This window comes from Phascolarctos cinereus, unplaced genomic scaffold (genome assembly GCF_003287225.1).
Source record: "Phascolarctos cinereus isolate Bilbo 61053 unplaced genomic scaffold, phaCin_HiC Scaffold_5;HRSCAF=322, whole genome shotgun sequence".
Classification (NCBI taxonomy): Eukaryota; Metazoa; Chordata; class Mammalia; order Diprotodontia; family Phascolarctidae; genus Phascolarctos; species Phascolarctos cinereus.
In genome coordinates this window covers 50,351,140-50,372,036 of record NW_027555958.1, presented here as the reverse complement: position 1 = coordinate 50,372,036, position 20,897 = coordinate 50,351,140, and the positions used below count along the sequence as shown (strand labels likewise).

The following is a 20,897-nucleotide window of genomic DNA, read 5'->3' as shown; positions in this document are numbered from 1 at the left end:
GATCATGAACAATCAGACGTGATTGAAATGACTGGACAACAAAAAATTGTGATCACTTTCTCCTCTGTTTCTGCTAAGTTTTGAATAAAGTACCTCCACATCCAGCTTTGAAACCCCTGGTTGAGCATTAGTGGGTCAGGCTAGTTGTCACCTCACTATGATGGGGCAGAAAAGAGGAAGAGCAAGACCTAGAAAGAGTCAAATAACTGCCTGGGGAAGAGGGGGAGGAGGGCTGGCTGGAGGTCCATCTAGAGGTGAAATTTGTCCTTGGCACATCCTTTTCTGTGACTGTCTTGCCTGCTGGGCCACCCCTCTCGTACCCGTCTTGTAACTCGGAGCATTTATGCTGTCCAAGCCCAGCGTCCTACCCAGAATTGCCTGCCCTATTTCTGAATTACTCTCCCCAACAAAATTGCCATTCCCTGGACACTTGTTGTTAAGAAAGCAATATGATTGAAATTGGATTAAATGGTACCATTACAAAATACCCTCCCCATGCAGACTTTAATACTCTGCCAGGATTTTTTTGGGGGGAGAGGGTGGGCAAAGAAGGGTAGCCTTCATCTCTTTGCCTTTGCCTTAGCTGCCAACTTCTGAATATGGGCCTGTTTCCCTCTTTGTCTAATCAGAGAAGAGAGTGTTACTTTTCACTGGCATCCCTTGATAAACCCAAGAATCCACACAGTCCATAGCTGTGGTCTGTTTTCCTTACTTCTTGGAAGTCTGGACAGGGCCTCTTTATAGCCCTGGAAACCCTGGCTGATAAGTATGCCCATCCCCAAGTAATGGGAGCCTGCCCAGGATAGACAGGGAGGTCCTGGGCTGGGGAGAAATGGGGTTGACTCTAGACTTCACTCTTTCCTAGAATCAGAACCATAAGAAGAACAACAAATTGGTCTGACAGAGGTTGAAGTTAGAGGCTACAACATCTAATCTCTTGTCCAAGACTACCCCTTTCTTTTAGCTGACTTTATAAATGCTTAATTTGAATCAATGCAGTGGAAGAGTGGAGGCAGCTAGGTGACTCAGTGGATAGAGCTCTGAGCCTGGAGTCAGGAAGACCTGAGTTCAAATCCAGCCTTAGACACTTATTAGCTGTGTGACCCTGGGCAAGTCACTTAACCTCTGTTTGCCTTAATCCACTGAAGAAGGAAATGGCAAACCACTCCAGTATCTTTACCTTACCCTATATGGAATCACAAAGAGTCGGACATAACTGAATGACTGACAATGGAAAGGGGTATGGAGTTGTAGTGAAATGTCCCGGGTTTGACTGGTGGCTTATTTCCTGTGTGAACATGGCTGAGTCACTTAACATCTGTAGGCCTAAATTTCTTCATCTGTAAAATGAAAGCATTGGTCTACATGACCTCTATGGGCCTTTCCCATTCTAAATCTGCCATCCTGTCATTCATTTTCATTTATGTGAATGGTTTGCCATGTGCATCTAATTACTGTGTAGAATAATGACACTTATGCTTATCATTAAGTATATGTCTGATTAATTTTGCCATTAAAATATTATTTAATTACTGTGCTAAGCCCTGCTTTGTATGGGTTGCTTTGTAACATTGTCATCAGCTCACAACTACCAAAATTTTGAGAACACTGTTCCCCACCTAGAGTTAACTTGTATTTGTATCTATCTATGTCACTAGATGTATGATCTACCTCCTAAGAATCTAATGAGATGTAACACTCTCAGTCCCCTTTTCAAAGAGCTACATCATTACCCTCTGTATTTGGTGGGGGGTGGCGAGGCAGGGTGGTCCTCAGAGAGACCGATGTGACGATTCCAATTCCAGTTCCTCTAAAGTTAGAATTCTAAGAGGGATATCCAGTAACCACCATTACTAAGACTGCCAAGTTCATTACCCAGTAGTGAACCCTACCAATAACAATAAGCCATGATAAGGGACCTTCTGTAGGGCCTGCAAATGAGCATGCTTCCTTTGGCATCACAGAAAGGAAAAGGGAAGAAAAAAAATTACTCATGATTTTCAGATGCAATTCATTTGGCAGAGTTAAGCTTTTGGTATCTGAATGTAGAAAAGATCTTTTAGTGGATATTCCCAGACTAGTTCTAAGTGAGAAGAAGCTGTATGTTTTTAAACTCATGTAAAAATTTATTTTAAGAGTTGGAGTTAAATTTTGAACCGAGGCAATAGAAGTAACGGGATCACAATTACTTTCTTCCAGGGCCCATATTTAACGTCTCAGTGCATTCTGACACTCCAACAGTGTATCGAGGAGATCTGATTAAACTGTTCTGCATCATCTCTCTGGAAGGAGCAGCCCTCGACCCAGGTATTTGTCCATTTTTCCTCTTCCTTTTATTGGGGGGAGAAGAGGAGTAACCCTGTATTTTTTTCATGTACATATTTTATTCAATTAACTTTCATATGTTTATATATAACCTATTATGTGTCAGACCTAGACTAGATGCTGGGGAGACAAAGACAGAAAAGAAACAGTCCCTGCCTTCAGGGGTGGAAATCAGTAAACTAAGAAATTAATATTAGTATGTACAGAATGAAAGAAAATATATATCAAGACACAAATATATAAACATATACTTGTATATATACATACACATACACACACATATACACATATCTCGCTTACTATATGCCAAGAACTTGTATTAGGGATACAAATACAATACAGCAAGATGGCCCCTGCTTGGGGAAACCAAAACACCAATAAATAAACACAAAATATCTAAGAAATGAATGAATGAAGAAGTATTTATTAAGTGCTTGCTATGTGCTAAGTGCTAGAAATACAAATACAGGAACGCAAGGCAGACCCTTTCCACAAGGATTTCTAAAATAGAGGAAGACGGTACATATGAGAGTTCATATTGGAAAGGGGGGAAGGTAAATGGAGGCTTCATGTGAGATAGCATAGCTTGGAGACAACCGGGAAGTGGTTCAGTAGGCTTGGGATTGGACAAAATGAGATGAAAATTCACCAGTCAGGGCCCAGGTTCTCAGGGGCTGGAGTTCAGCTTTTGATTGTGCGCATGGTTTTTCTTTCATTCTCCAAGAGGACCATGACATCAGTAAGGTGATGCCATGACTTGCAAGTGAATTGGATTTAAGTGAGGGAGGGCTGTGCAAGGTCACCAGCCTCACTTTCTCCTCCAGAGCCATCTGGGTCCAGTGGACAGATATAGATCAGGACAACTAGAGATGGCCCAGCTCATCTTTTGATGAAAAGAGGTGAAGGCGGTGGTAGCTGGAGTGCCTGGAGATGGCTGGAAAGTACCAAAATAAATACAGATTATGCCCCTCTACTAGATTATAAACTCATGAAGGGAAAGGACTGTCTTATGTATACTAATATTCCCAACTATCATAGGCACTTGGTAAGTGTTTAAAAGAATGAATGAACAAACAAATAATCCTAACAGAAATCACTTATCCAGTAAGTTCTTTGGGAATATGTCCAAGATACAACTTTTTTCTCCCTCACTTCATGACCAAACAGGTTGTGGAAAGAGTCTCTATATCTTATTTTGTTTTAAATGCCTGAAGAAAGATTAGTCCTGTTCCCTGATCCTCTTGTCCCACTGTCTCCTGAATCCCTTTTTTCCTTCTTGTGTGCCATGCTGCTGTTATCTTTAGCTGTAATATGGTTAACCCATATATACTCAAATTAAGGTCCACCATTGCAGAGAACCCAAGAAGTAGGACAGGTGGTCAAACAGAGGCAGAGTCAGCGAGCTGCCCTTTCCCCAGCCTCCATCTGTCTACTTATACTGATGGTATTCCATTCTCCCTTCTACCTATACACCAGTCAAATGGTGCCTTTCATGTGGTGACCGTGTTCTTTTAATACGGGAACTGTAAGCTAGTTGTAGCTTGAGTTAAACTTAATGAATGGCTTCTTTCCTTCTTTCCATCGATCAACAAGCATTTATTAAGTTCCTATTATATACCAGGTGTTGTACTAGGTGCTGGTGATACAAAGACAGAAAAGAAATGGTCTCTGCTCCTAAGGACCTTGCTTGCTATTGGGAGTGGGGTGTGGAGTTCAACATGGACATATATAATTGTATACAAAATAAATAGAGGGTGATTTGAGGACAGCCTTAGCAGCTAATAGGGGGAATCATGAAAGGCTTCATGTAGGAAGTGATGCTTTGGCTGAGCTTTGAAGGAAAATGGAAATTCCAAGAAGCAGAGATGAGTAGGGAATACATTCTAAGTATGGAAATAGGAAGAGGCACAGAGATGGGAGAGGGAATGTCATATATGAGGAACAGCAAATAGGCTGGATTGTAGAATGGGTAAAGTTGCTTGGGTCCAGGTTATGAATCTTTCTGTTACTAAGATGCTTTTATAAACATTACAAATGGTAAAACTAGGTACAGGGGCAACATCAGGTCAATCGCCCCTTTCCTATTCCAGGGTTATCCTGCTACTGACCTTCCCCTTCTAGATAGACTCTTAGACTTGGAAGAAATCTTAAAATCAGCTAATTACAGAATTTGAGGGTTGGAAAGTATCTCACCACCATCTAGTCCAATCCAAATGCAAAATGCGTCTCCACTGTAACAGTGACAATTGGTCATCCAGGTTTGACTTGAAGACCTCCAAGATTGGGGAACTCATTACCTCTCTATTCAGTCCATTCCACTTTTGGATGGAACCATTTGTTAGGAAGTTCTTTTCCTGACATCAAGCCTAAATTGTTATCTTTGCAACTTTTACCCATCACTCCTGGTTATATTCTCTGGAATCAAACAGAACAAGTCCCATCCTTGTTTCATTAAGAGCCCTTCAAGCACCATCTTGTTTGTTCTCCTTTGGACACTATCCAGCTTATCACTGTCCTTCCCAGAACTGAACACAATACCCCGTATGAGGCCTAATGAGATACTGCCGTCTTGTTTCTTATATGTAAAGACCCCGGAGAAAGCTTTGGAAGGAGAAAGACCTTGGTTGAGCATCTAGGTGGTACAGTGAATAGAGTACAGGGCCTGAAATCAGGAAGACTCACTTTCCTGAGTTCAAATCTGGCCTCAGACACTTACAAGCTGTATGACCCTGGGTAAGTCACTTCACCCTGTTTGCCTCATTTTCCTCATCTATAAAATGAGCTGGAGAAGGAAAGGCAAATCACTCTAGTATCTTTGCCAAGAAAAACCCACAAAGAGTCAGACATGACTGAAATGACTGAATGATAACAACAAACCTAATGGCTGATTTCTGTAGCATGCCTTCCCTCCCCCGCCATTTTCCCAGTCTTATCCTTTGTAGTACTGAATATTTCCATACTTTCCAGTCCTGTAGAAAGTATAGCTATAGTTTTCAAATAGATTCAGCTTTGAGGAGAAGATGGTTGGGGAAACAGTGATATAGAAGGAAACTGGAAGAGTAAGACTGAAGGATTGTCTGTGAAAGGAGCTGGAAGTACTTCCCTTCTGGTATTCTAGAATGATTAAGACCTGTAGCAGGCCAGAAATGAACAGTCTGGAAGGGAAACTCTGTGTGTCTCTGTGTGAAAATAAGATTAGATAAGGCCAAACTCTGATAAGCAGAGGGAGTGTCTGGGGCCATCTCATAGGGGAGAACTTGAGTAATCTGAGTAAAGATATATGGGGGAAGGAATGAGTCAAATAATGGTCTACTGATACTAAAACCAATCAGCTCATATGATTCTACTATTTAGAATTTAAGGGAACCTTAGAGGTCATCTCATCTAACATCTTCATTATCAAATGAAGAAATGGAGGACCATAGAAGGCATATTGGCAGTAAGGGGAAGAGCCAAGCTCCAAACCCAGGCCTTCTAATAAATATAGAACTCTTTCTACTACTAAAAGTTGCCATGAAGGGATGAATGGTGGGGTAAGTTAGAGAAATGAACTTTGAGATGATGAGGAAGAGAAGAATTCACAGGAAATGAGAATGAAATGACATCTGCCTTAGCTTCACTAGTTGGTAAATACTATTCACAAAAATAAGCGATGGTCCTATTCCTTGGGTGAGCTACCATGACTGTCGTTGAAGGCCAGCAATAAAAGAGCACAAAGAAAAATGGCACAATGGAGAAGTAGGAATGAAGGGAAAAGTAGATAGGAAAAAAATTTTTTTTCAGTTGCCTACATCAATTTTAACTAAACCTTAATTGTAACTAAAACCTTTTTTAAACAAAATCATAGGGTTAGAAAGGACTCTAGAGGCTATGTACCCCAACCCATGTGGTCCCCACCATGTCCTCCCCCAAATCTCTTCTCCAGGCTAAATTTCCCCAGATCTTTCAGTAGTATTTATGTGATCTGATCATCAATCTTCTCTTCATCCTGGTCACTGTCTTCTGGGCGATCTCCAGCTTATCAGTGTTCTTCCTAAAACTAAACTGAAAAAGAACCACTCCATATATGTAGAATACAGTGGGCCTGTGACCTCCCATGTTCTGGTCACTATTTATCTCTTAATATGCCTTTAAGATCTAATTTATAAAAATCTAACATATTGTCAGACACTTTGCTAACATTTAGGCAAACTATACAATATCCCCTAATAGTCTGTAGACTCTGTTAAAAAAGGCAATAAACTAAGTCTGACATGATCTGTCCTTAAGGAAATAGTGTTGGCTTTTGGCTGTGATCAGTGTTTCCTTTACTAGATCATTATACACCATCCTTCTAATAATGCTTTCTTGAATTTTGCCAAGAAGAGAAATCAAAGTTACTGACCTAAACTTTGAAGACTTAATTTTCTTCTCTTTTTAAAAATCAGTACATTTGTCCATCTACGGTCTTTCAGTTCCTTTTCCATTCTTTCAAAAAATACTAAGAAGGCTTGGCAATCACATCTGCCACTGCTTTGAGGATCCTGTGATGTAATCTGGGCCTAGTGTTTGGGACTCATCAAAGACATCTGGGCACTGTCCTACTACTTCCTTACTTACATTGTGTTTTACATCACTGTTAATGTGCTTCATTCTGCTCTTTCCAAACTATAGATCATTCTCTTTCGCAGAGAAAACAGAGCCAGAATAAGAGGCGAATTCTCTACTCTCCATCATCTATTTTCATTAAATCATCTACCCCACAGCAGCATTTCTTTCTTTGATCCTCTTCTTTTTCCCAGTGTAGCTTTAAAAAAATCATTTGTGCTGTCTTTAGCATTCATCACTAGCCTTCTCATTCTGATTTTTTTTTTTAGCACTTCTGACACTATTCTTCTAGGTCTAGGGCATGCTTTTGTATTCACCCTCAGTTACCTGCCCTGGTTTCCTTCTATGTATGCCTTTTTAAAATCTAAGCTGGTTGATGAGCTCTGCATCTATCTCCATCTGTCTCCTTAGACAGCTTCTCATTTTTTTCCCTCTTTGGAAATGTTTTTGTTTGTAATTTCAAAATTCTTTCTTGAGAGCTTTCCATAACTCTTGAGCTAGATTTTAGGCCAGAGATCCCACCTACCTTTTCTCTCAGCCCTTTGAAATCTACTCTCCTCAAACCTATATGTCCCCAGTCACTATACTGTCATGGAGGCAAGAGAGTATTGTGGTTTGTGAACCACAAGGAAAAGAATTAAGAGAGTATGGTAGGATGAGAGGGTGAAGAGAGGAGCCAGTAAGAAGGGGTGGCTTTGGCCTATAGAATTAAATGCTGTAGAAAAGTCAAGGGAAGGTGAAAACTGAAGGAAAAAAAGGGGTCCTAGACATTGAGAGATCATTGGTAACCTTAGTTCTGTTTTAGTGGAATGGTACAGAAATCTAACTGCACGAAATTGAAAAATTAAGTACGCCAGGCCTCACTTTCCTTCTATGTAAAGTGGGTTGGACTAGGTGAAATCTAGAGAAATTAAATCTTCTTCAGAGTACAGACTATTGATAATTTGGTCTTTGTATTGTCAGCATCTAGCACAGTGCAGCTCTAACTCCTATGATCTTTTTCCTGAGCTCCTTATCTGATTCTTCCTTCTGTCATCCTTCTATATTTCCTTCTGCATCTTCTTAATATACAATACTATTCTACCAAATATTTTATCCAGCAACAATCCTGAGTCTCATCCTACAAGTCTTGGTATAAAGTTGAAGTTGTTTTCTTGCAGTAAGATTTCCAGTTGACCTTGTTTATTACACATAGGTACCCAAGGTCATGGGTCTTCTTACTAACTCTCTTCTTTGATACTATCTCCTATAAATTATTCGTCCTCCCTGTTGCTAGTTTTCTTCCTATGTGGTACCTACTGTTCTGTGTGTTAGCTGTCTTGAAAGATATATTCTCTCTACCCATCTCTTTTCAGTTTTAAGTCTTTTGGATTAGGTTCTTAAGACTATTCCAGGGAAATTTATTTTTTACTCTGACTTAGGTGAATCTGTTGCTGGCCAAGAGCCCATCATGCCTGTATTTTAAGCTGTGGTCCAGGCATCTAAACAGTATTCTCAGATACCATCTTTTTAACCACTTGTTCATGTCTAAGATCTGATTTCTCATCTGAAGGCCACATATTCTTTTCTTAAGTAGTATTTTATCTTTTTCTCCAATTACATGTCAATACAATTTTTAGCACTCATTTTTACAAGATTTTGAGTTCCAAATTTTTCTCCTGCCCTCCCTCCCTTCCTGTTTTCCAAAAATGGTAGGCAGTTTGGTATAGGTTATACATGTACTATCATGTAAAAAATACTTCCATATTAATCACAGTTATGAAAGAATAAACAGATCAAAAAAAAAACACACAAAAAGAATAAAGTAAGTGAAAAAAGTATGTGAAGCCCCTGTATTCAATTAACAGTGGTGATAAAAACACCACTCAGAGCCTCTGAGCCAGGGGTGGGGAACTTGTGGCCTTAAGGCCACATGTGGCCCTCTAGGTCCTTAAGAGTGGTCCTTTGACTGAATCCACAGAATAAGTCCTCCTTTTGGGGATTTGTTCTGTAAAGTTTGGAGGCCACAGATTCCCCACCCCTGCTCTAAGGTTTTAGTTAATTTTTTTAAACCCAAGAATTCATGATTTCTATCAATGTTTTTTTTTCAAAAGAAATGATTTTTATTGATCTTTTGCTTTTTTACATCACTGCAAGCTGTTCCAGTATCCCTCCTCTTCCCTTTCCTGAGAGCCATCCTATGTGACGGTAATATTTTTAAAGAAAAAGAAGAGAAAAAAGTCAACGAAACTGATCAATATTCTGCAAAAGTCTGAAAACAAAAGAAGTGAGGCAATGGAAGGGTCGTCTTTTCTCCAGTCTTTGGTGCTGTTCTCATTCTTTGTCACGTTTCAGCATCCGCTGTTGATCGTTTTGTGGTGGCTCTTTCCGTTTATATTGTTGGCACCATCGTGCGTGTTGTTGTCTTGGCCTAGCTTGCTTCAGTCTGCATCAGATTGTATAAAACTCTCCATGCTTCTCTGGATTTACCATCCCTATGATTTCTGAAAGCACCGGAATATTCCATTACATCCGTCTACCACAGTTTGTTTAGCCATTCTGTAATCAATGGGCATCAACTTTGTTTCCCAATTCTTAGCTATCACAAAAAGTGCTGTTATAAATATTTTGTAGTCTAATGGGGACTTATTTCTTCTCCATGGCTTCCCCGAGGCGTATCTAAGTTCCTTCTTGAATTGCAATTTCTTCACACATGAATAGCCATCTTTGGTTGCATTCTTCACTTTTGACAAGACTCAGGAGTTTCTCATTTGGGTCTTAGATATCTGCTCCAGAGAAAATAGTGGCTTTCTCAATTATTTATATAAAGTAAACAGATAAAATGCCTTCTTAATCTATCTGCACTACTACTCATTTCTTCCATTCCAGTACAGAATGCATTTATTAAGTGCCTACTATGTGCAATTTACTGTAGTAGGCACTGGGAATATGAAAACATAATGAAAAAACAGATCCTTCCCTCAAGGGGCTTATAATCTTCTGGTGGTATGTAATATGGAAAAAGATAAGTATGTCCATGATAATTCAAAGAAGTAAGGAGTAACAATAAAGGGGGTCAGGAGAGACTTTACTCCACAAACATTTATTAAAATACCTGCTCTGTTCCAGGTACTATTGATATAATGGCAAAAGTGAAAATTCCCTGTCTTGAAGTGGCTTACTGTATTCTATCAGGATAAAAATAAACTCATAGTACTTACAAAATGAATGCAAGGTAATGGGTTGAGGGTGCTGGGAGGAACATTAACAGCAGGGGCAGGGACTAAGATGGAGGAAGTGGGATAAGACCTCTCATAGGAGATGGCATAAGAGCTGAATTATGCAAGAAACTAGGGATTCTAGGGGGCTAACTAGGTGGTGTAGTGGATAGAGCACCAGGCTTGGGGTCAGGAAGGCCTGAGTTCAAATCCAGCCTCAGACACTTATTCGCCGTGTAACCCTGAGCAAATCACTTAACCCTGTTTGCCTCAGTTTCCTTATCTGTAAAATGAATTGGAGAAGGAAATGGGAAATAACTCCAGTTTCTCTGCCAAGAAAATCCCGAATGGTGTCCGAAGAGTCAGACATGTCTGAAAAGACTGAACAGCAGCAATAAAGGAATTCTGAGTGGTAGAAGTGAGAAAGGAATATATTCCAGGAGTGGGGGAGAGCATATGCAAAGACACAGAGGTAGGAGATGCAGCTTGGGGGTCTGCAGTGGAATGTAGAGTATATGGAGGGTAGTAATACAACACAGACTTGGAAAGGTTTGTTGGAGCTCGGTTGTGAAAGACTTTGAATACCAAGCTGAGGAGTTTGTACTTTAATGTAGAGGTAATAGGAAATTGTTGAGGTTTCTTGGGCAAAGGGGTGGCATCTGACTTGTGCTTTAGGAAGCCTCTTTGGTCAGCTTTGTGGCAGATGGGTTGGAAAGGGGAGAAAGTGGAATCCAGGAGTCCATTTAGGAAGGTCTGGCTTCCTAATAGTCAAGATAATGAGGAAATGAACTAGGATGGTGGTAGTATGAGTGGAAAGGAGGGGACAAATGGAAGAGCTGTTGTGATGGTGGAATCGCCAAGACTGATCTTCCTGATGGAAGCTATGAATCCACTTCACCAATCCATGAAGCCAAGAAGCCACTTCCTCCTGAGCTACAGAAAGTATCTGAGATAGTGAGTGGGTATCACTGAACTCCAGAGGTTACATGGTCCCTTTTCTTCCCATCCTTCTCTGTGACAGTCTTTGACCCTCCAGCCTTCGGAAGCAGGTCCAAATTCACCTTCATAGTCTTTTCCTTCTTAATTCCCTCCTCGAAGCACCTCCAATTTCCAATTAATTATGATACTTTAAAGAGGAAAGGTGAAATGATATTCATGTAGTATGAGTGGGAAGGTATGGTAGAAATATGGCCAGACACTTGGATTTTTTTTCTTTTCTTTTCTTTTTTTTTTAACATATTACCCAAGGGGCCACTCAGGTCTTTGTTCACCCGACCTCTATAGTAGGTCACCATAATCTAGAGCTTACTTAGCACAGTATCTGGGACACAGTTGGTGCTTAATAAATGCTTGTTGACTTGATTCAGGTTGGTGTGTCTAGATACAACTCTAATGAGTAGAAAAGATGTATGGTGAGTGATATGGGTCATTGTACCCATAAATCAATGGAAAATTATTTTTTCCCATGTCAGAACTCTTAAAATGTGTGAGCTCTGCTTTGTAAACTTTAGAACAATACAGAAATGTGAGTTGTTATTATCTAATCTCATTTGGGCTCCTTCTTGTCCTTCCTGCCCTCGTAATATCTTCCTCCTTTTCCATCCTCTGTCCAAACTTACCCTTTGGTCTAATGGCATGTGAGAGATCCAGGCTAGTAATCCATGCTGGGTTCCAAGTTAGGGTCCTCATCACTAGAAAAGGGAGGAGAAATCTCCTAAAACAAAGAAGTAGTGTTTTTGCCCACAAAGCTCCTGAAGCGAATGTGTCAAGCTCAATATTTTCAGTGCTCTTCCTGTGTGTAATTCTGAGGTCTTTGAGCAAAGCTAGGCTAGCCTCTTCTTGGGTATACTGAAGAGAAATGCTCGGGTGAGGGTTAGAGTAGATGACCCCTGAGGTCCTTCCAACCCTAAGGCTCCATAGGCCTATGACTGAATGAAACACTCTGCTCTTTGCATAAAAAGCTTTATTCTGGGGCATCTAGGTGGCGCAGTGGATAGAGCTCCGGCCTCGGAGTCAAGAGGACCTGAGTTCAAATCCGGCCTCAGACACTTGACATTTACTAGCTGTGTGACCCTGGACAAGTCACTTAACCCCTATTGCCTCAGTTTTATCTCCCCTTTTGGTTTGTATGTGGGTGGAAGAGTCCAACTAATTAAAGACAAATTGTGATTAGATTTCCTCCAAGCATCCTATGGCTTTTAAGGAATTCTTTTTGTTATGTGGTCCTGTGGCATAGATAAGGCTAGTACCAAAGCCTCTCAGCATTGAAAATGGGGAAAAAATGTGCTATCTATCCCTACCTCAAAGATAACATTCCTCATGTCAGTGGAGGGTATATTTTTATGTTACTTTTAAGTAAGAATAATAACTAACATTAAGTATGTTATCACTTGATCTTCACAACTGTGAAATAGATGCTGCTATTATCCCCATTTTACAGATGAGGAAACTGAGAGCAAACGAGGTAAAGAAAGGGACAGGTCACGTATAGATAGTAATTATCTGAGGTAGGATTCAAGCTCAGGTCATCTTGACTCTAAGTCCAACACTCTACCTCAGCATAAGTTGTAAAGGGGACCATCTAGAGAATCTCGTATTAGAAAAAGTTGTTTTTTGTGTTACCCCTGTATTTGTTTAATATATATCTTAAAAACATCAAGATTGGTACATTGCCTTTTCTGTTGCCCTTAGTGTATTTTGCTAAATTAATAATGAATATATTAATTTCTACTGTTTAGAAAAACGACTTTGTGGCGTATACTTTAAAGAAATCCATTGGCCTGGCCAGAATCCTTCACAAAGCTTCTGGCTGAGTTCCCCCTGATGGCAGCAACACCTTTAACCTGAAGAGGCTGAGGCCTCATTCCACTCACTGCTTGCTGGCTGCGCTTCCAAATTGTCTAAGAATTATTACTTGTCCCAAAGACTTTATTTCTCTTAGGCCCATGCTAATTTGTTTGCTTCTGTTAGAACTTTAATTTTGCAAAGTACTTTACAATTCAGCAACATGACTCTCTGGGGCTGTTTGTCCATCCCCAATTTCCTTGGTCTGACTTAAAAAATTTATTATTAAATATTATAAACTTAAGCACTTTTCCAGAATAAAAAAAGGCACACATGGCCATTGAATTCTAAACTGTTCCCATTTCTCAGGATTCTCTTCCTATCTTTTTCCATGTTCAAGCAAACATTTTACATCATTGGAATCAATGTGTATTTAGCTGTGTTCTTTAGCCTGATGTTTCAGAGGTGCCCTTGTTTTGACTTTGAAAACAATGCAACTCTCCAAACTTGAAGAAGTTTGACATTCAGAACTATCCAGTGGGCCTTCTCTCTCTCTAGGTCTCTCTGTCTCTGTCTCTCTTTCTCTCTGTCTCTGTGTCACTCTCTCCCTCTCTGTCTCTGTCTGTCTCTTTTTGTCTCTCTGTCTATCTCTCTTTTATCCCTACTTGTCATTTGAAAAGGACATTACATAGTTTCCCATTAAGAAGTATAGGAAAGTATGAGTGAGTGGTGGGCTTTTAACCCACTTAGTGGCTAAAATTTATATAGTGCTCCCAACTTTTTAAAGTGCTTTATGTGTATCATCTCATTTGATGAGTAGGTGCTATCATTATGCCTATTTTACAGACAGGGAAACTGAGCTGAGCAAGATTCAGTGGCTTTCCCAGGTTTACCCAGCTAGTAAGTGTCTGAGGAAGAATTTGAATTTAGCTCTTTCTGACTACGAGTCCAGTGCTCTGTCCACTGCCGTGCCATCTGACTTCGCTATTTGTAGGGTCCAGTTTACTGAGGTGTTTAGAAAATGATCTGCCACAGACCGCTTTTACATTCTGCGCTCATCATAGGAGCATTCCTATAGCATGGTAATTTTCTTCCTCTGTTATTTTTCAGGGTTGAGTAGAGGGACCCTGATTCATACGCTGCACTGACTACTCTCTCTCATTTGATTGCCTGCTCTAGATGACATGTCCTTTGATGTATCCTGGTTTGCCGTCCATTCCTTTGCTTTGGATAAACCTGCTGTCCTTCTGTCTTCATTGGATCGGAAAGGTGTTGTAAACAAGGCCCGGAGAACCTGGAAGAGTGACCTTAGCCTGGAGAAAATCAGTGTGATGGAGTTCCTCCTACAGGTTCATGGCTCTGAGGACCAAGATTTTGGCAACTACTTTTGTACTGTGATACCATGGATCAAATCAACCACAGGGTCCTGGCAGCGAGAGACAGAGATCAAATCCAAGCCCATCTTTGTAACTGTGAAGATGGATGGTATGGACCTGTGTGCTCGCTTTTCTCAGTGTTTGTGAAGTGCCCTCAGTCTGCTTTGTTGTAACCAACAGCAAGGGACTACCCAGTGTAAAAAAAAAAAATTGTCCCAGTGAATATTGTTTTTGATCTAGAACAAGAATGATTGAACCTTTTTGGATTTATAGACCCCTTCAACAGTCTGGTGAAGTCTCTGGAAGCTTTCTAAGTATACTGTTTTTGTTTATTTCCATGTATAAAATAAAATATGTAGGATTACGAAGGAAACCAATCATGCCAAAATATGGCTATTAAAATGTATTTAAAAAAAAACAAATTCAAGGTTGCCCTGAAATTTGTTCATGGGGGTCTGTGGACCCCAGGTTAAGAATCTAAGAATTTTGACATAGGCTTAAATCTAATTACAGAAGAAATAAGCAGCAAAAGCCTATGGATTCTACCTGGTTTAGACCTATTAGAAAGATGATGATATCTTCATGCCCTTTGAACTCCTGTGTAAATGCCCTATTTGCTTCCTCCTAGTCTTAACTTGGATTTTTTCCCAGATGTAATGGGAAGGGGGAAGGAACTATTTAATTAAACAGATTTTATCAGGTTCCTACTGTGTGGAGATTGTGGAGCTAGGCCCTAAGGGAGGGAGACACAAAGTTCAAGTGTTCCCTGCCCTGATGGATCTTTCAGCCTAGTCAAACACAAATAAGGAAAAGATGTCCTTTTTCTAGATAAGGCCACTATGTAGAGAGACCCACCCTGGACCAACTCCCCCATTGGACTCAACGTGACATTGGCCACTCACCCTTTTCACATCGGTTACCTCTTGAAGTCAATGCTAGACTAAAGACTGACCACCCGTTTCCTTTCTGCCAGCCTGCAGGACTGTCAGTGTGTGGGCGGGTGGGAAGGCCAGGTTTCACTTTTGTGTAGTCGTTGTTGAGTTTACGGGACTTTAGTGATGTTTTACCTCCATGCGTGAGTATTGGTGTAAAGTGCTTTAAGTAACTCCATTCATGAAAATGGAGCTTTATAGAGAGTATTAAGAAAGTGATGATTCACTTTGCGAAAGGATTCACCGTAGCATTTCCCATTAAATTGCCAGCCTTGATGACGTTTGCCTTAGAAACATTTGGTTTCTTCGCAAATTTGGGGAACACATATACTGATAATAAAAGTAAGGTAACCATTTTTTGGGGGGGACCTGGTATATGATTTCTTCAGCACAGTGGACTCCCAGTGAAGAAACCATTTCCAGTATAGAGTGCCATCTCGTCCATGCTTTATAATCTTAGACAGTTGCCATGGGCACAGAGTAGTTTAGCATATTGCCCAAGGTCATACAGCCAGAATTGACTGAAAATCAAAGACAGAACTTGAACTCAGGTCTTCCTGACTCTGGGACTGCATACTCACTGCCTCTCATGAGGCATCCTCATAGCTCCCCACTCTCCCTAAAAAAAAAAATGGTAGAGATGGCCAAATGAGTTTTGTTTTTGTTTGTTTTTACCTCCTACTCCTAACTTGAGAGGAGGGAATAGGCAGCATTAGTTAGGTGAAGGGAACATAGGCCTAGATCCTGCTGTGAGCTCTTAACCTATTTTCCTTACCCTTAGGTGACGGAGGAAAAACCCTTACCTCTTTCCTCATCTACACATAAGACAAAAACATTGGCACCCGTATTCATAGAACTTTTTAAGATAGTAGATAGGTCCTCAATAAATGTTTGGATTGAATCAAATTGAATTTGGGAGAGAAACATTGGGCTAATCAAAAGCAAGTCAAATATTCACCCATTTTTACTGCATGAATTGTTGTCATCAAGATCAGAACTGGCTCAGTTTGCTTCATTAGCCTTGTTCTTCCTCTTCCACACAGTTCTGAATGCCTTCAAGTATCCCCTGCTAATCGGCATCAGCCTCTCCACGGTTATTGGACTCATCTCCTGCCTCATAGGCTACTGCAGCTCTCACTGGTGCTGTAAGAAGGAGGTCCAGGAAACAAGAAGAGAGCGAAGGCGCCTCATGTCAATGGAAATGGACTAGGCGCGTGCCTGGGAAAGATGGACTGTCTTTGTGGGAGAGAGATGGGTGAGAAGAGGACAGTGACATTTTAGAGTGAAGTGTTTTACACTAGCAAAAGAAAAGTCCTCTCTAATCTCAGGTGGGACTTCCAGCTCTCTCTTTTCTGCATGTTAAGAACCAAGAGCACGGGACATGTTTACCAGTACTGACTCTTCCAAGGGCACTTTCTAAAGGGACGCTCTGTTCTGGATATATCAGTTGTTTTGTAGGGTGTATGTTTTCCCAAGTGGGGCTTTTTAAGCAGCGAACTTTGTCTGATTTTTTTTTCCCTCTGAACCAGTTTTTAGAACCTCTTATAAACTCTATGTTCTGTTTTTTTATCTATTGAGAGGGGGTTGTGGAGAGAAGTGGGGTGGCAGAATTTAGAGACCTTTGTCTTGGATGAATATTCACTTGCTCACTCCAATAGGTCGCTCTCGACTTGGAGGCACTGTTGCTAAGATCTCCTGAATGAGATGTTCTAGTACAGCTCGGAGACAGCATGGCGCTGTTGCTAAAAGCCAGTTTGTGGCTTTTATCATCATCCCCCTATTTTCAGGGGCTTATGCTACACTTTACATGGAAACTTAGTTTCCTATGGAATCGAAAGGCATTTTTGCTTCTTTCTTCCCTCTCTGTTCATTCAGTGTTAGACTGTTGGCCATCCTAGAACCTGACACCCCACCGAACACCTTACCTTGCCACCTCAGCCTTAAAATGTAAGCTAAGTAAAAATCCAGCAACACCCCCCCCACTAGTGGCAATAGGTAGACCTGTGAAGAAATGAGGAAGGGAGTGGGATGCCAATTTTTAGCAGAGGCAGCTCTGAGTATTCCTTTCCCTCGAGCAAGCAATTGGATGAGCTGGGGAGGCAGGCCTCCGAGGCTGACCTTATACAGCTCAGGGCAGGAGTGACAGAGATATGACAAGGGCCCATGTTGGCATGCAGAAGAATCCGCCACTGCCTCTCTCCCGCCCGCCAGGCAGTCACTTTGGCAGCAGCTCCAGTGGGCCCCTTGGGAGCACCTGCAGAAACCTAACATTCCAGTCTTGCTGCTTTGACTCCCTAGTCAGGAAAGTGAATAGTTTTGCAAGACTGTCTTACCTGAAAGGAATCAGAAACAAGGCAGAAAAGCCATTCTTTTCCATGGCCTTCTTCATCCATCAGGTCTTTTTCAGGAAGCTCAACAGGGTGTTAAGGGGAGAGGGTATGGTTAGGAAGAGGAATGAAACCCATCTATTTATTCTCACATAAACAGCCCGCTGAATGAATACCGGTTTCTTTTCCTTGACTGTGTCAGTCAGGGCTGGGACAGTGGGTCAGAGCAGAGAGAAAGAAATATTATTTGTCCTGAGGCTTTTTTCCCCCCCTGCTTTTAAAAAAGATTTCCTCCAGCACTCTCCTGCTTTCTAAAGTGTCTCAGACTCGGCGTGGCCTTTCTGAAGCATCCCAGTGGGGTTTTCTGAAGCCCATTGATGACTCATGGCCTAGATTTCTGTCTGCTTTGCTTTCATTCTCGCTCTGAAGGAGCAGTCACAGTGCTGTCTTCCAAGGAAAAGGGGGGTGGGGGAGTTGGAGGAGAAGAAATTGTTTTGAGCAATAAAGTCAGGTCCCAAAGAAGAGCATTCATGTACTTCCGTTTCCTCATAATTGGCAGGATGAACCCTTCCCTTTTCCCCCTCCCCCAGCTTCTTATCCCCACCTATTCTCACCAATTACAGTTTCCATGATCACGTGGGCTTCCACATTGATTTCCCTCTGTTCTGCTAATAGAGAGGGTTGCTCATGCGATGAGGGAGTGTTCTCTCTGGGCTGTGAGAGTCTTTAGTGCCCAGGGCAAGAATGCTCCCTTAGGACAGGAGCAGGTCCTGGCATTCCAGGTCTGCATGTCTTTGAATGGAAAGGGCCCCCACATTTATGCCCTTTATGGAGTAGGGCTGGCCACCAAAGGGAGAAACTATAGGATTTTAACAGCATTAAGTTTTTGTCCTCCCCTTCCCCACCCCTCCTGCCCCAGCCCCCATGCTAACACTAAAACAGACACCATTTCTTTACGGTATTTTCCCATGGAGAGAGGTATCAGGCTTTTCTAAAGGCAGCAATTCTAGAATCAAGAAGTTGGCATTGGGACTTTTACTAGTTAATAGCCAGCACACTCTGAGCACTTTGGGGTCTACCATTTTGCTGAGAGAAAACTCAGGGTTTTCATGACTCAGGCCTTTCTTATTAGTAGAGAAGGGCGCCCAGCTATTGTTGAGGGTGGGGGGAGGCAAAGAGGGAGGGGAACCTTGCTGCCCTAGTAGGGTTGAGCACTATGTAATGGGTTGGTTTGGCCAATGCCACTAGCATTAGCGAAGCTTTGTGGGGAATTGTGCCCTGTGCCTTTTCCTTTACAAGCTGATGCTGCTGGTCGGAGCTGATATTGTAATGTTAAGAGCTGCCCCAAAATGTCTACTTCCATAGCTTTTGCGAGAGAGGTAGACCCAGGACACCATGCCAAAAAAACCTTGCATCAACTTGGAAAACAAACTTCGCTGATCATTCGTCTGTCTCTCTATCCATCCTCTCTCTCTTTCTTTAGTGTGAAATGTGTTGGTGAGGGCCCTCTTGGGATACCATGTAGGGCTCCCAGTGGAGAGGTTCCTGCCATCCATAGCAGTTGGAATGACCAGGGGTCCTAGAACCCCTGACGCTGACAATTCGCCACTTATGTTTGTTTATTTGAGCAACATGATGGTCATAAACATATTCCCTAGAAACAATCTAGGGCTTATTCACACGAGTGAATCTTAAATAACCAAAATTTATAGACATACTGAAGTTGTTGTTGTTATTGTTGTTTTTTAGAAACACAAACTGACACCATAAAGAAAGTCTCTTGGGACAGTGAAAATGCAGAGACGCATCTATCACATTAAAATATTTCTTAGTGTTTTCCGTTCTCCCCACTCTCCCAGTATTCCCCTGAAGTCCCAGCACAGGAAGACCCCTGGTATCAAGACCCTTCTGTCTACTTTCCCTTCTGCGTTTTGTTCTACAGACTGTTGGCAGCCATTTTTTGTCACTGAAGTCAGTGACCCAGAGACTGAGCCTTCCCGGCAGGGACAATAAGCAATATACAACTTGCTACTCGCAGAAAAATCTGAACTATTTTTTAGCTTTGCAACTGACAACAGAGGAAGAAGGGAACCAGGGCCCGGGTAAGTGCATTCTTCTTCCTCCGATCCACCAGGTTCCTAATGACACACCCGGCATGCACATCACTTGGGGAGAAAGTATTGGCTTTTTCCTGCACAAGAAACAAGGACCGGAAACACCAGCTCACAAATCTACAAAAACTTGCTTAGACAAATGGTTTGCGTATTTTTGTCCATATTCAGTGTCATTTGAACTGATTATATTGTGTTTTATACTGTGATCACAAATAATATGCAATACACAGTCTGGTTCTTTTTTTTCTAATTTCATTAAAGAAAGTTTAATTTAAAGTCAAAATGGATTAAGAGCTTGGTATTTATTGGGCTTTTTCTTTCCCCTCCAATGGCAGGATGAATGCTGTGTGTCCGTGGTTCTCTTGATTTGGCAAACCCTGACAACATTTTAGATTGTTCTCAAGGATAGAAAAGCATGTAAATTTAATAGGCCTCGGTGAAGCTGATGTGTCCTGATGCCACACAGAAAGGAAGGGTAGAAAGAAACTTCCCATTTAAAGAAAGTCTTTGGGTATGAGGCAGTTCTGTTTGGTATGCCCCCTTGTCTCCTGGTCATGTTACCTCTTAGGTGCCTGACTGATCTACAGGATGAAAGTGGGAACTATTGTTCTTCCAATTTGCAACCAAGGAAATGAGCACATGTGTTCCCTGACCTGGTCATGGCTAGAGCAGAGTCTGGGGACTCGTGAGCCCGTGGGAACTAACATGTCTGTCTGGAATTCAGCCCGTTTCAGTCATGGACTGGAATGGAGGGAGATTTCAGGGATGCCCAACAATACCACCCCTCTTTCCCTCACCCCAGAAAGTTCAAGAGAGGTGCTCCTCCCTCCCAGCCTGGAAGTAGCAGTTGTAAAGAGTGAGTGGCCACCATGACCCTCTAGACTTTGCTAGACTCCCTCCACAAGTCATCTGATCGTCTCCCTCATATTCTTTATCTCTCAGTAGGAAACCACACTCATTTTATTGGTGTGAGTGGAATCCAGTAATACGACCATAAGCTTTAGGGCTACAAGCAACCTCAGGCCATCTAGCGCAGCACCTTCATTTTACAGATGAAGAAACTGAGATCCAGAGAGGGGCAATTAGTTAGTGAACTAGTAAGTAGCAAAGGCCAAGATTCAAACCCAAGTCCACCGACTCCAATTGTGTCATTCCTTCCCCTATATCACTTTGCCTTCTTAGTAGGAGTTGGTTGACATGTTCCAAAAGAGCACATATGCCAAGGCTGAGATGGTTTTGCCATTTGTGGATTTTG

General features: G+C 41.6%; 1 protein-coding gene across 2 annotated transcripts in view; it reads left to right on the top strand.

Moving 5' to 3' along the window:
* The window catches only part of PTGFRN (prostaglandin F2 receptor inhibitor), an 84,511-nt gene extending 64,586 nt beyond the window's left edge, over positions 1 to 19,925 (top strand). The window contains exons 7-10 of one of the 2 annotated variants that reach the window (XR_002327619.2): positions 2,200 to 2,307; positions 14,073 to 14,378; positions 16,245 to 16,529; positions 19,278 to 19,925. Coding sequence is in view for 1 of the 2 variants with exons in the window: in XM_021002727.2 (XP_020858386.1) it covers positions 2,200 to 2,307; positions 14,073 to 14,378; positions 16,245 to 16,411 (581 nt within the window). In the remaining variant the exon portion in view is untranslated. Of the gene's footprint in view, positions 1 to 2,199; positions 2,308 to 14,072; positions 14,379 to 16,244 lie in introns of both variants that reach the window. The other variant, XM_021002727.2, reaches the window with a different exon arrangement.
* The last annotated feature ends 972 nt before the right edge of the window (positions 19,926 to 20,897 follow it).